The sequence below is a fragment of the Lates calcarifer genome, linkage group LG9 (assembly GCF_001640805.2).
Source record: "Lates calcarifer isolate ASB-BC8 linkage group LG9, TLL_Latcal_v3, whole genome shotgun sequence".
In the NCBI taxonomy this organism is placed as follows: Eukaryota; Metazoa; Chordata; class Actinopteri; family Centropomidae; genus Lates; species Lates calcarifer.
The window spans coordinates 16637468-16653563 of NC_066841.1; the positions used below are offsets into that span (position 1 = coordinate 16637468).

At 41.3% G+C, this 16096-nt stretch overlaps 1 protein-coding gene across 1 annotated transcript in view; it reads right to left on the minus strand.

Annotated features, from left to right (window-relative positions):
• Positions 1 to 2099: 2099 nt before the first annotated feature.
• Positions 2100 to 16096, minus strand: part of col5a1 (procollagen, type V, alpha 1) — a 74660-nt gene continuing 60663 nt past the window's right edge. The window contains 18 exon segments of the mRNA XM_051072972.1: positions 2100 to 4800; positions 5026 to 5259; positions 7745 to 7813; positions 9653 to 9765; positions 10867 to 11134; positions 11262 to 11315; positions 11432 to 11467; positions 11563 to 11616; positions 11890 to 11997; positions 12259 to 12312; positions 12408 to 12461; positions 12669 to 12776; positions 12882 to 12935; positions 13052 to 13105; positions 13219 to 13272; positions 13373 to 13426; positions 13554 to 13661; positions 13902 to 13955. Coding sequence (XP_050928929.1) covers positions 4654 to 4800; positions 5026 to 5259; positions 7745 to 7813; positions 9653 to 9765; positions 10867 to 11134; positions 11262 to 11315; positions 11432 to 11467; positions 11563 to 11616; positions 11890 to 11997; positions 12259 to 12312; positions 12408 to 12461; positions 12669 to 12776; positions 12882 to 12935; positions 13052 to 13105; positions 13219 to 13272; positions 13373 to 13426; positions 13554 to 13661; positions 13902 to 13955 — 1677 coding nt within the window. The 3' untranslated portion in view covers positions 2100 to 4653.

The window sequence follows — 16096 nt, forward strand, 5'->3', positions numbered from 1 at the left end:
TATGTATATTTACTGTTTATTCCACTCCATTTAGCTGATAGCTATAGCTTCTTACTGCACAGATTAAGATTTTACATTAAAACACGATGTCTTATCAGGGCCACTTGTCACATTTCCAGATGTCTACGAGTTGTTTGCGGTTCCAAAGAGAGAGAGAGAGAGAGAGAGAGAGAGAGAGAGAGATTGTTCCTCTAAATTTATAGTTGTTATAATTTATAATTCCACTACCATATCTGTACATCCAATCTGAAGCTACTGTCTCTTTCCCAAAGTTAACAAAATCCACCAAACAACACATCTAAAACTCACTAATTAACACATTATGTCCTTATATAATGTAAAAACCAAAGCATCAAAAGAGCTATTTATCATTATCATTGTATGAAGAGTTATGTGCTGCGCTAGCTTCATACATTGTGTACAAACTTGAGTGGTGTCAAATTTTTCATCTAACAAATTACATTTGCTTTTTAAAATAACTATTCCAGGGCTAAAGGGGTAAAATTATTTAATAATTCATAAAGGAGCCAAATGAACAAAAGGTTGTGTGCCAGAACTTTTGTTTTTCTTTCCTCTTCCCATTAATCATTTCACAACCCCTTCAGATTTATCTTATGACCCTTTGGAGGGGATCCGATCCCTCAGTTGGGATACACTGAACTTAACTACCTACCTATATGTAAAGTAACTAACTAGCTCCACTTCAACAAACTTCATCAGTGATATCACATAGCCAGTTTTCTGCTGAGCAAGTACTCTTTCTGCTGATAGTATCTTTATACTTTTACTTAAGTAGGGTTTTGTTAGCAGGACTTTCATTTATTGTTTAGTATTTTTACACTGTAGTGTTACTTTTAGTTAATTTAAGGATCTTAACTGTACCAATCAAAACTTTTTAGTTTGTCCTGGAGCACACTGGAGCGTTGATACAGTTGCTCCACTATAAAATTCCTAGAGTGCTTCTTTGCTCCAAGCACATTTACATCTCCCAAAGTGACCTCTTCATACATCCTAAACCACACTACACCCCGACTCTGCTCTTCTCAAGCTTATTACACTTGGGTGCTCTTGTAGTTTTTTGACACATCACCTGTTGCCGTAATTGGAGGGAACTAAATCCCTACCTGCTGTCTTTTTTTCCCCCTCTCATCCTCAACCCACTTTGATGCCCCACTTATCACCACTGCCATTGTAAGTAGTTCTGTGCTTAGATGAGGAATTAGCTTTTCACTCTGGTTTCTGCTTTTACTCACCCAGGATGCTGCCTCAGTAGAATCCATGCATTCTGATCGTCCTAAATCCATCCTGTAAACACTGCATTAAATATTGATCATGGTATCATGCACAACATTTTTTTTCTTTGCTGCGCTAGGCTTAAATGAGCACTGTGCAAGGTTTTCTCCTAATGAGACACTTGAAATGCTGCAAGTCATCTTCACCACCACCCATTTGATCAAAGCTTAAAGATTACAGATTATTGAAATTAGTGGTGCATGGGAGGGCTAAAACACATTGCTTTATTATAATGATTGCAGGGGAACGCTTGCATGAAATACATACAGTGAATAATACATATTTTTTCTGACTTATCATACTGCGCTGCAGGCAGTGCAGAAGAATGAGTTTTAAGTGTTAGAGGTACATACATTAGCTGTCCATAAAATGCATAGCCAGGACGATTCTTTGAGCAGACTTTGTTGGAGGCAGCAGCAGCAGCAGAGAACAATCCATGTGTGATCACCAGATGCAGCCTGGGAACTTCTTTCTTGTGGCGAATCTGTGGAGCTAGAATTGTTTGACATTATTAAAACATGTTGTAGTGCAATTAATAGTAGACTTACCTGTTCTGCAGCTTAAACAGACATCCAGTTGTTTATATTAATATTTAGTCTAAATTCAACCCTCAACACACACACTCTCTCTCACACACACACACTGTTTAAATGGATGTGGCCAAACTCATTCTGAACTTCATTAACAGGAGTCATTTCCAGCTCATATTGTGTGTATAGAATAGCATGTGGTAAACTTAATGACCTTTTGACAGTAACTTCTGTTTTCCTGTGTGCATGTAAAGAGGGGGCCTCTTACACTTACACTATGGTATCATTTAACATTTATTTTTTTATTTTAAATAGTACAATAAATATACTACAAACGAACATTGGCTTTGGTAGAGTTACAAGTTCATCATTTTCTCTCCACTTCACAATTGCGGACATGACCTTTTTTTTTTCTTTTATTCATCTGTAGCATGGAAAAAACGGATGTATCCTGATGAATAAAAACGTGGACTGGAGATCATGTCACCCTACAAAATTATAACAACAAGAGAAAAAACTTTACAATTTCATGCATACAGATAGGTTTTAATGCTTCAAAAGACATACAAGAGTGGATGGCCACAGTAAACTTGAATTTATTGACATAAAAACTAATATATCTTCTATCCTCTTATCCTTACACAGGTTTGACAAGACTGTGAAAACAAACAAACAGACAAACGGAAAATCTACAAAATAAAACAAAAACAAAAACAAAACAATGGCAGCATTACTGCTGGTTTTGGAAATTTACAAAAAAATTGTTTGTCCTTTCGTTTTATTGAGAGCAAAGAGTTAAATTTGGGTGTACTGCATCACAATGAAAAATAAAGCCAAAGATCTACAAGCATATTGAGTTATCTTAACAAAAATGGTTCAAGTCACATATTTGAAGATTTAAAAAAAAAAAAAAAGGAAACAAAACAAACCTATGGATGAAGGGCTGTAAAAATTCTGTGGTAGATACTAGTGGTCATAAGCATAGAGAGTGCATAGTTTGAACAAAGAGCATAATTACAATAAGGGCAAAAATAGAAGACCAACAAGCAGTTTCTGACACTGCATGAGCAACCTCTTCCATCTGGCTAATTTGATGACCTGTTTCTACTGCGGTTAAGTCAAGAAAAGTACTTTTCAAGTTGTATCCCATACAAAATAAACAATTTCAAGCCAGTTAAAGCTAAATATATACGTGATAACCTTTGGGTTTCAAACACCAAACAAAACATTGGACCATCGCCCTTTTTGGACGCTTTGGCCCAATCACAACAATTCCACTTCTCAACTCCATCAGTTTGGACGTGGCACAGATGATCCAACAGCAAGAGGCAAAATGCAGCGTCTTAGAGCAGTGATATGCAAAAGCCAACAGCACCATCTTAGCTTCCTTTCGTTATTCCAACATTTTGGTACAAGTATCAGACACATTTCTTATCTGTGCGGTCCGCCGAAGCAGGAGATAACATATGCCGCCATGCTGCTCTGATCTGTGAGTGGATATGTAGGGAAATGGCATGCAAACGCCACCGCTGGACATTAAAAAAAACAAAAAAAACAAACAAACAAATAGATGCAGCAAAGATCCACCTGCGTCAGATGGTGGTGGTTAAGAGAGTCAGGGGGTTGCTGGTGATGGAATATTATCACCTCAAATTTCCTTTCATTCAAACAACACAAACTAGAAAAATACATAGCACCACAGAAGAGAGAAAATAGCACCTAGGTTTTGATTTCTTTGTGTTTTCATTAAAATGTGACATCATCTCCCGTTGCATAGTCAGATAGATGAGTATCTCAGGAAAAAAAGGCTGTTTATTAAGTTAATGACATTGCCACCAAGGTAGGTGTTCTGTTCAGAAGGCACAAAAGGAGGAATGTATTACTTTTTGTTTGTTATGCAAATCAACTGTCACATAATATCACAGAGCTTGTTTTCGTCTTTTATTTCCATTCCGTTCTTAAATTACAACAAGATGTGCTCCACAACTGCAACAAGACAGGACCTCCCAATTAGACTGTTTTTGTTTTTTCAACTATACAAGTCGAATTTCCTCACTTTGGATATTTCTACAATTTAGGTGTTATCCCTGTATCCATCATCTCCTACCTCACAATTAATAAAGTCACATGCATGTTTTGAAGCCAGAAGCAATAAAACATTACCAGGAAAAATATACAGAATGTACTTACAAACATAAAAATTATTTATATATATTTATATATATAAGATCCATTCCAAGAGAATGGGGAGACAATTATGCACAAACAAAGCTCCTGTAGTGAATGAGCAAAACAAACCAACAAAAGGCAAGTGGAAAAAAGCCAGGGAGATGAGGGAAAACATGAGATCAGAACTAAAGAAGAGAAAAGAGCCAAATCAGATGGAGTCCATGGCAAATAACTGCGAGCGTCTGGAACGGCTGCAGCTCTCAGGGTTGCCTTCGTTGTTTGGGACAAAAAAAGTCTAAATCAAGTGTGATGACGTGGGGCTAGGTGTGTGTGTGTGACTGTATATATGTGAGTGTGAGTGTGTGTGTGTGTGTGTGTGCGTGCGTGCGTGAGTGTTTCGTGTAAAAGGCAGGATCTGACATCCAGTTTCAAAACTTGCATGTGATGGAGAAGGCACACTGAGGTTTCAAGGTTATTTCGTTTTCCTCTATTCCTAAAGAATTTCACTGTATTCTCAACTTGATTTCATTTTACTCATACTTGTTGCTTTATGGAAAAAAAGTTACTTTTTTACAAATAGAATTGTCCTATTCTTTTTCAATTGTTCAATTGAGAAAACAAAAATATGCTTTTTTTTTCTCCATTTGCTCAGTAAACAGTCTTAGCCGATGAAACAGACAGGGCCCACTTCAAATCCAAACTTCTGCGTGGAACCTCCAAAATCGTTGAACATGATGTCCACAAATGGCACCTGTTCCACCTTTGGTGTGTTGATCTCAAGTACTGTCTTTTCATAGCCCTTTTTCAACTGAGAAAAGACACAGCAGGAAAGAGAGTTAAGTGTGTGTAGGAAAAAAAAAAACATTCTTTAGAAATAAAAACATCACACGCTTTTGCAGAGCTCTTATTGACCGAGCCACTACACAGACGACAGAAACACAATTTTCTGACAGTGTTCATCAAAGGAACCCTGCCAACCGTCCCACAAATACTCACACACACACACACACACACACACATCTCTTTGACTTACCGCACAGCCATCGACCATTGCGCGGATGTAGGGGTTGTTATCATAAGACATCTCCTCATCGTTGGAGCCCAGGAAGCGGATGGCCTTGTCGTAGTTGTCCTGCTCCTGGTCGTGCCAGGCCACCGACTGGTAGCAGTTGTACGTCATGTTCTGCCTGGCTGCCGCGCTCAGCAACCGCAAGAAAGTCATCTGGACCACGCCGATCGGGTTGCCCTCCGCATCCACATAGGAGAGCTGCAAAAACAAAACAAAAAAAAAAAAAGAAACGCAGATGGAGTTGAGCATCAAAAACTTACCACCAGGGTGAAGGGACCAGTGAACCGAGGGGAAGGATATCCTGAAGATACTAAAGATTTACTGAACACACTGTCATGTCTACACTGTGCAGTGTTTCTCTCTCCTGGGAGTCATTTTGAATTAATTTATGACTAGTCATTTGTTTTCCTCTTTTACTGCTGTGTTGGGATTTCTAGGACGTGTTTCTTATTGATAACACTGTTAGGAAAAGGAGGTGTCATCTGAGGATACACAGTTTATATATACTACCATGTTCTGTGGTGGCCCTGACAAAACAGAATTTTATGTTGTATGTAGGACTGACTTAGGTAATGCAGCACAACATATTGACCTGATCATTAAAGGATAATATTGGTGTTATTCTATATTTTTCTAGTTGTCGACATATCTATGAAAAGGCTGAAACCAGCAATGCTAAAGTTTGTCTCTCCATACTTTCTGACTTAACTACCCTGTTTGTTGCACTCACTTCCTCACCCATTCATTCCTCCTGACCTGTAAATCTTTAAAACCAGGTCATAAATAGTTGTTAGATCAGCGCTGCAGTTTGTTGCTTAAAAAGTGGTTCAGTGGTGGATTAATACACCTTCACTGCACTATTGAACAGAATGGTGTATATGAGACCAGGTTTTGATACATAGATAATATGTTAATAGGATCAAATCATTGCTGGTTTTAATCTTTTCATGGAGATTTGTTGACAATAAAAAAATATTAAATATTACCGGCAAAAGATAAGCATGGACCACATATTTCTGAGGCCTAATGCCTGTGAGCTGCACTGATGTGGCTTAATGTGGAAAGATCTGCCATCAAAGTACAAAAATAATTATAAAAAATAAGCATAACTAAACACCTCAATTAAATCTTGATTATGTAATTATGTAAAATATAGAACCAATATCACCAAATTATGGTAAAATCATGAAAATGCAATTATCTTAATAGGAAGTATGTTGCAGTAATGGTATGTTAATTGCCTGGTAATTAACCCATAATTAACTACTTTTTGAGCTCATGTTACAGAAAACTGAGCTACATCCTGTTAAGCTGATTATGGCACTCTGTAATCCTGACTGATAAGACAGCAGGTTTGGAACCAGTCACAGTTCGGTTTAATGTCCGTAAGTGACTATCAGCATACCAACCATCAGGAATCCATTAGATCCGCATGATCGCTTCGTCTTTCAGACAAACGGGACTTACTGAGAGTAGAGCGCATGCAGCATCCATGCCAAGCAGCCAGAGCAGCAAACCGTCTGCGAATCTGGATGTGTTCTTTCTCGACTTGTTCTTGCACTTAAGCAAACATCCTCCCACACACACACACACACACACCCCTCAGGACACATGCATTTACAAACCCATTGTACCGACACTCAAACTTGATATTAACAGAGTGAACTAATCATCTTCTCCATTTATTTGTGCAACAATTAAGTGCCAATGATTGCTGTAATTAGCTAATTAATCACAGGATATAAACAGTAAAGACGTTGTTCTGTAATTTCTGTCTGAGTGTCGGCACTGTGGCTCAAAATAAAAAACCATTCTGAAGTTTTCATCCTCAGAGTAGCCTTGTGCTTTTCTCATTTACCCCACCATCATCCATCCCCTCCCTCCCTGCCCCGCGCAGCGTGTGGATCCAGCCTGACATCACCAGAGAAACATTACCTCTTTATCATCACAGCCGCAAGTCAACAGTGACTGAGTACCCAGAAGCCCCTGGGTGGTGACTGAGTGCCTGACCTGCTTGACTCAGAGCTACTCTGCCGGATCTAAGTAGTGTTTAAGGAAGACAGTGGGAATGTGAGTGCAGCTGAATGGCTGCAGCAGAGTGGGAATGACACTTATGTCCCCCCCCCACTTGTGGAGGATAGATGACCTGCTGAGGCAGGAACTTGTTGAGATCTACAGCTAAAAAAAAAACACATTTGTAGGGAAGATAAGTGTAAATTGATGTATTCACTCTTAGTTGGGTTAACAGTGTGAACAAAAACACCTATCCATGGATACAATGATGCTTCTCGAGTCATGGAAGTGTCAAGGCACACAGTCACTCGTAGAAGATGCTCTCTTAATGTAGCAGAGGTGTGGCAGAGTGGCTGATACAGTCAGGAATTTCTGCAGTAAAACAGCAGAACATTGTTTTCTACATATTAAACTCCATTAGATGTCAAATCCTGCCTGCATAGTCCACAAACCTCTCTTCCATTTCCCTGTAAGAGCATCACCTTTGTTGCTGGACTGAAAGTGAGAGCAGCTCGTGCTGATTCATGCACCACAATAACATAATCACCAACAAGCAAGGTGCCAGTGCATATACATACTTTGTAGGGCAGAACCAGAACCATGCAGAGCCTCAGGCACACAGAGTCCAGGCCTTAGCCAAGACTCTGGTACCACAGGCAGGGCCACTTACCAGGGAACCTCTCTTGTAGTGACTATACCATGTGCCTGGCGAGTCTTTGGGCCATTTTGCCATTTTGCTCTGTAAAATATAAGAGGCATTCAGGGAAGGGAAAAGGACTTGGGAAAGTCGGGAGTCTGGCTTACCAGTTTACCACGTTTGAATTCACTGAACCAGGAGCCGGGATTCTCCTTTACCCAGGATGTGAGCCTAGCCTGGGGGCATGGATCAACAGAGAGGCAGAGCAGGAGGAGGAAAAAACAGCAGTGTTAAAGACAGGAAACAGATCTGACAGAAGCACATCCCCAGTTTTTTTTCTCCCCTCTTTATCCTCCTGTTTGTCCTCTCAGGAGTCTTCAGACCTGAAACAGTATTCGGTGAGATCAACCAGACCAACCGGACCATGGCAGAAGGTTTTAGCAAGCCATTATGCCATTTTGTACAGTACAAACTGTAGCTGGCAGCTAATTGCTGCTGAAAAATTCATGAGTACACAGTGATTAATTAAGAAATGATCGCCTGCAAGGAGCTCTTATACCACGGCCTCCATTCCTGCTGTTCAGTGTTAGTGCTGTGCAGCCATGGTGCACTAACTTTGTTATGCCATTAAAAGCTGTGAATTGGCCGACAGGGCACAGCTCTAATGGTCTGAGGCATGACAATGATGAATTTCTCCATAATTAGATTGCAGGGTTTGATATGGAACTGTCATCAATAGCTTAACGCGTTAATGAATGATGGGCCGGAGATCGCTCATCGTTGGGAGATGGCATACATTAGACCCATGCTGCCTTGAAGGTGACCTCCACTTGTTTTCACCGGAGTGGACTGAGAAGAGGAGGGAATGTATCCTTGCTGTGACTTTGACTTTTTCTGGACTCCGTGATAGCATGTCTGGCTTTCTGACTCAGATTCTGTATGGGATGTGGACAGTATAACTATGTGCTCTTACAATAACTGTGCCAATCTAAACGCACGTGGGAGTCTTTCCGGTCTCAGTGCAAAGACTGACAGCGCAGGCTTTTCTTCTCACCCCCGACACAAATGAGAGGAGCCCATCACCAGCACGCTATAAAAAGTCTGCTTCATTATTCTGAGCTTAAGCAAACTCCTGCTCCTCTGAGGCTTGGTGAGTGGGATCATTAAAATGGCTGTAGCACTGTGCTATTACACAGCCCCCGACTTGTCAAAGACAGTGTTCCCAGTGTTTCACCACTCCGCTACTCTCCTCTCCTCCACACACTCATGCATAATGAACCAAAAATCTTCTCAATGTGCCTGTCACCTGCCGAAGGCTTTCACAGGTGATAATACTCTTAATGGCATTCTATCTAAAAATGGCGCCGAAACAACAGAGTATGGATGCATTAAGAGTGAATGTGTGTGTTGAATGAGGGGGTTGTCTCCATGCAGTTACTAACTGTCAGAGCTAAACTGAGATTTAGCATGTTTGTAAAATAACTCTGGCTCTCATGGGAAATGCAGGGAGTCCTGGTGAGTCATCTCCCACATGTTCTTCATAACAACACACCGGGTAATCTCACAGAGGCTAATTATGCAGGTACATGAGTAGGTACAATAGAGTTCCTGTTGCAAACAGCACTGTCTTGAGATGTACAGGTTATTTATACAGTATGCACTCCAGTTAGTCCCAGACGTGAGAAAAAAGACAATCATTCACCTGTCTGGAGTATTAAGCTTATGTTACCTTACTGTCAATCAAATCACAAACACAAGGCTCAAAATGGTAAAATGTATTTTTCTAGCACCAGTTTCACTTTCCATTTACTGTTTCCTCAACCTGTCGGTCTCATGTGTGGCAGTGAGAGTGAGAGTGTGAGTGTGTGTGTGTGTGTGTGTGTGTGTGTGTGTGTGTGCGTGTGTGTGAGCAAGTGTTTGTGTATATGCAGCCAGCCTTACCCCTTCAGACTTCTTATCTGGGAAGATGCAGCTCTCTCCACCTGCTGTGAAGTTGCAGTAAACCTTGAAGGAGTCCCGAGAACAGCCCTGGTTTGGATCAATCCAGTACTCACCTGAAGAGAGAGTTAGAGAGAAAACAGAGAGAGAGAGAGAAAGAGAGAGAGAGAAATTATAGAGAGGCGTGTGTGATTTGAAGGCTGTACAGTTCTCCTCCAGGTCAAGGCAATGTCTGACATTTTATGGCCTGTGCTCAAGTATAATGCATGTCTCTATGTCTACACTATCATTCTGTGTTGCATCTATATTATATTTGGAGATGTTATACAAGGAAAAAGTTGTCACTGTTTAATATTGCCTGGCTCAAGGCAAACACATTATACTACACATTCTTAATTGTTTGTGTTTTCTATTAAATTCAGCATTAAACCCAGTCTGACATATTTTAACAAACATCTATCTTTGAAAAGTGAGTCCTGCTGTTGAGGTGGAACATCCATGTGTAAACAGCTGTAAGTGTCATGCAGCCATGAGGATTAGCTGGTGAAATATCCAAAAAGCAGTGAGATTCTAGGGCTGCAACTTATTATTTTCATTAAAAATAAATCTCACAATTATTTTTGCAATAGTTTAGTCTATAAAAAGTCAGAAAAGATTATCTAAAGCCCACGGGGATGTCATAAAATTGCTTTTTTTGTCCTTAAATCCAAAGTTATTATCACATAAGAGAAAGTAAAGCAGCAAATCCTCTCAAAATCCTTTGATGATTAATATCAAAATTGACACTTATTATTTTTCTGCCAATTGACTCATCGATTAATCAACTAACTGTGGCAATTTTTGGCTGATTATAAAACACTATTTGGTTATGAGCATTTCTCCACTCAATATGTGGTATACTGAACAGGACATATTACATAATGCATTCTAGCTGGGTGTGTTCATGCCTAAAACTCCCATTTACCTGATGATTCAGTGATGTTCATAAATTTGGGGGTGTATACTATTTGCAGTGTGCCTGAGGCAGGGACGTGGGTTGTGGCTCTTAAATGTGGGCTGCGGCTTTTAAAGTATGTGCTGTCCAGTAGCAGTCTTTTTCTCAACATTTTGAGCAAGCTCCTGATACACACCATTTTCAGTGCAGAAATTAAAAACTGAGGAGAGAAAAGATTGGACAATAGACCTCATGCCTCATTTAGATGAAATGTGATACAAACCATCGGGGAAATCAGGGTGGCAGAGCTGCAGGTCCTTGCAGGTACGAGCAGGGTTGCTCTGTGTGCCCAGCGGGTGCTTCATCTGCTCGATCTCCAGTTTCAGGGAGTTGAGTGAGCCAAAGATTTCCTCCATGCCGTCATCGTAGTCCTTGTAGTTGGCATCCACGGCCGCATCGTCCACCATCTGGCTGGCATCAATGTTCCTACGCGTTCTGCCCTTAATGGGAGCGTGAATGGGGAGTGGGTGGATAACATCGCCAGGAGGGCCCTGTTAAGGAGAGATGAAAGGAAAAGACACAAATGCCAGTCAGAGGTAAGGATAGAGATTATGTAAATGTCCATAAAACCAAGAGATAACGACCTGCAGAATTCAAAAGAGTAGTGCATTAACTTACAGGAGGGCCAGGAGGTCCAGGTGTACCAGTCTCTCCCTTTGGTCCAGTTTGACCCTGAAGAAGACAAATGAGATGAATGCTCAATCTTAAATGCCAAATGATTTTATGAGTATCATGTGAAAAGTTTGTCATTGTTTCTGATGGTATTCAGCTTTAATCAAAACACTTACAGATGATCCTTTAGCTCCCTTGGGACCAGGAGGACCCTAAAGATGCAAGTAATCAATATTAGCTCAGACATTTTATGCTATTGAGTCAGACACATTCTGTAGTGCAATGTGTATAATTAGCATAGTCTTACAGGTAATCCAGGAGGACCCAGTGGACCAAGTGGACCTGAGGGACCAGCAATACCCTGAAGGAGAAAAGAGAAAATGTGAATCCATAACTGTTGTGTGACATCAAAGGAAGCACTGTTTATTTCTGAGCATGACTACATTTTTCCTTTGCTAAATTAAATTAAATCAAAGACCACAAATAAAAACAAGACCATCAAAAACTTTCACTTGGCAGATTGTTGGCATAACTGATACTAGTCTTCTGCAACACTTATGGTCTGTTTTTAATACAATGTGTGAGCATGTGTAGGACTTGGGACTATGGCTCAGGTGTAGGTTTGTCAGCTCACATTGTCTCCTTTGGGCCCAGCTGTTCCTGGAGGACCAGGAAGACCTCTGTCACCTTTTTCTCCTTGTTCACCTGGGGGTCCGATAAGACCAATAAGACCTGGATGGCCCTGAGGGCAGATAACACACACACACATATTATCAATACAGCTGTCAATAATACACCATCCCAAACATTAGCCCTATAATATATCTATTTCCTACACCCTCTAATCATTAGAGTAATGATCTGATGGCTGGAGGCAAACAACAGATCAAATCAACCTGTAAGCAAATAGGATCATTAGTCTTTGTTACAGTATTTACTGTAGCTTATGCTCCGCATCAAAAACACAGATCAGATCAGTTGAGCAGGTGCTGAAGTGGCTCACCTTTTCTCCTTTGACACCAGAGTCTCCTTTCAAACCGGGTAAACCAGGAGGGCCCTATGAGAGGAGAAACAGTTGAATATGGTTTCAGATCAGCCACACAGATGATGTGAAACACCTCAGTTCAAAGGGCAGGAGTCACTGCTACTCACCATAGGTCCAGGAGGTCCATCTGGGCCTGGAGGACCGGGTAGACCTTGCTCTCCCTGCACAGAAATACCAATTATACAGTTTTTAAGCACCAGCTCACATGAAATCACAGGTTTCTATACATAGCACAGTCTCCTTTGTTCTGCTGTTTATCAGAAACTGATTATGTAGAGTTGCTTTACATGCATCCACTTTTAACATCATTACATAACTTCAATATGACTGTGATCAACTGATGACAAGATAAGAAACACTTTACTTACAACTGGGCCAGGAATACCCCTGAGGCCTTCAGAACCCGGCTTGCCAGGTGATCCTTGAGGACCAACGGGACCTGTCTTTCCTTGGGGACCTTCCAAGCCAGGCTCTCCCTTTCAGACAAAAACAGGATACATAAACCATTTGATTCTTGCTCATTTGTTGTTGTTTTTTTACACTGTTGGTATAAAGTCTGTATTATTTGTTGGATGTGTTACCTTGGCTCCCTTCTCTCCTTGTCTTCCTTCAGGTCCTGCTGCTCCAGGGGGGCCCTATTTTAAACAGACAGAGGTTAATATTGCAGAATACAAAGACAGAACATTTTAGTATTTTGGCATTGATAAAATTTTGCAAGGACGAGGAGGGGGGAGCACGTGTCAGTACTTACTCTCTTCCCTGGTGGTCCAGAGGGACCAGACTCTCCAGTAGGTCCAGGTGAACCCTGGTTTAAAATTTCAGAGGATAAAAATGAAATGAAATTGCAATTTAAATGATAATCTTAATTTTACTCAGTGACTCTAATGATGCATAGCACAGTGGACAAGTGACACTCACAGGCTGACCAGGCTCTCCATCATCTCCCTTGTCACCAGGTGGACCATCTAACCCCTGCATAAGAATTGAACAGATGCTCAGCTGTGCTGCATTACATCAAAAACAAACTGTACAGAATAGGGTTTGCACTATTCATGACTCATGCCACACATACAGCAGGACCGGGCTCTCCAGGGGGGCCAGGGTCACCAGGGAAACCACTTGGACCCTGAAAATCAGTGAAAGCTACATTACTTTTTTCCTCATTTATTTGGAGATAAGACATTTAGTTCCAGGTCAATCATCACTTATCCATCATATAAAATGTATTGTCTTAAGCTGAAGGCAGAACTTACTGGGCTGCCTTTAGGACCATCATCTCCAGGGGGACCCTTAGGGCCGGGAGGTCCAGCTGCACCAGCTGGACCAGCTTCTCCCTTTTCTCCTCGTTCTCCTCTTGGACCCTGGAATAATAACACACAGTTACCAGCAATTCTAATGGAGACTGGTGGAGACTGGTGGAGATAGAAAAGGACACTTAAAAGAAAAATTTAACAGCCTCATTAGACTTTTATGGTCATTGTAGATAAACTAATTTCTAGTCTAGCTTTTGACCAACAATAATTCATTTGTGTTAGTGGTCCTTTCATTCTTTGTTGGTTCTTATCATGTAAAAATGGAGAAAAGACCATGAGATAACTCACTGGTGGGCCGACTTCTCCCTGAAGACCTGGCTCTCCTGTTTCACCAGCATCTCCCTGATAAGAAAGAGAGAAAAAGAGAGAGAGAGAGAGAGAGAGAGAGGGGAAGGGGTGAGAGAGACACATACATTATCAGACAGGTGATTTGTTGATCCGAAGTGGTTCTAAAAATCCCATCATTTACAGCAGCTCTCACTGTCCTGGTGCCCTTGTCACCCAAATGGGGACAGAAAGAGATGACACGAGAGATTTCAATCCATCAACTGCAGGTAGATTGGGTGGCTGGAGCAAAGAGGGCGCTGACCTCTCTGTTCTCCCTGGACCCTGCCCATATATCTTGTCCTGTTCCTCCTGCCTTATTGGATAGTTGCCCTGTTGACTCACCTATACACTGGGCACTATCGTTACTCACTGTCACATAAGCCTACCGTCCTCCCTTGTGGGGTTTACTGCAGATGCACTCTGCCACACCTGTTTCAGGGAAAAATATTAGCCTGTGTCATGTTTGCGAGAAAAGTCACCGATCGATAGGGATGCTCTGCAGAGCCAATGACAAGCTGCACAGTGACATGTTATAATAAGCATATCCAGATTCTCTCAAGCAGCTTTATATTGTGAACATCAACCAATACTCTAAATTAGCATCTGGCTGTCTTCCAGAACCTCTCTTGCTGCCGTCAAGAAATCCACTCTAAGCAGTTGGTATGCCTGTTTAAAAGCATGACTGATCCTCCTGTATTAGGAGTGTACATTGGTACTTATGCAACGTTGCATCTGAGAAGCCTTGTGCAGGCCATAACTGCATCCTTACGACAACCTGCTCATTCAATTCAATTCAATTTTATTTATATAGCGCCATATCGCAACAAAAGTCATCTCAAGGCACTTTTCATATAGAGCAGGACTAGACCATACTCTTTAAAATAGGTATTTACAGAGAGAGACCCAACAAATCCCACCATGAGCAGCACTAGGCAACAGTGGCAAGGAAAAACTTCCTTTTAAGACGCAGAAACCTCAAGCAGATGTTCACCACAGGGATGCTGGTGGAATCTGCTGAGAACAGGGAAACCGAGAGCATGACAGACAGCTGCTCATCACCATTATATGAGGGATGTGTTTACAGAAAAAGCCTGAGCTCAGTCGCTTGCCAGCTCCCTGGGCTGGCTAATAAAATGCCAGATCAGCTGAAGCACGGCTAGCCAAAAAAGCCCTGTGTTTGTTTGCACAGGAGAAGGACAGGCTATCCTCAGGGAGATTATAAAGGAGCAAAAGGTGACTCTATTGACTGAACCAGATAAAACAAATCACACCATCACTACGGACAGGGAGTGAGCTGAAAGTGCACAGCACTGCAGTCCAGCAGCTGCAAAAGCTGCCAAAGCAGGCCTTTCATAATGAAAGAGGGGCAACAAATAAGAGCGGGAGCTGATTTTATGAAAGCTGCCTTTAATAATGCATTTATCATCCTATGCAAGTACGGTGCCTTTGAGTATTTATTCATACTCTCTCCACCCAGCACCAGTACTGTTGGGGATGGCAGCCTGTCCGTTAGATTTGCTGTGCATCTGTCACTCTGCAGCAGGGAAAAATTATCATGTCCCATTTAAAAGGGTATCATATAAATGGGCATGTGAAATATTAATGGCGGCAAAAGCCTTGTAAAGAGGTATCATTCACAGTCTTTACCGCAGAGCATTCAAACAAACTGATAGCACACTGACTCTGCCTCTTCCAAAGTGTTGTAAAAACCAGTCAGCTGGATAAAAACACAATCACAGTCACAACACACCTGTTTCATAGGCAATTTACAATGAAAATGTGTCTTAAATTCATTGTGACACTAAGTCTACTTGCGGACCTTTGTTGCGCTGCCAAACTCTCTGGGAAAAATTGCATAAACACAATCTTTACATTAAAAATCGATATTCAGAGACACAGCACTCATTTTTTTCAGAACTGTTCCAGAGGTACCACCTAGCAAAAAAGGCTGTGGCAGGATGAATCCATTGTCAACTGAATGAATGCATTTGAGCAGGTGGAGTGGGCTTCCATAATGGAAACACAATAGCTCCTCTTGTCCATGTTAAAAACCACAGAATTACAGACAAAATCTGTTCTTCTCAGGAAAGTGCAGGGCCCCAAAACACAAACACACAACAGCAAGAACATGATTATACAGCAGTCAAAATATATTA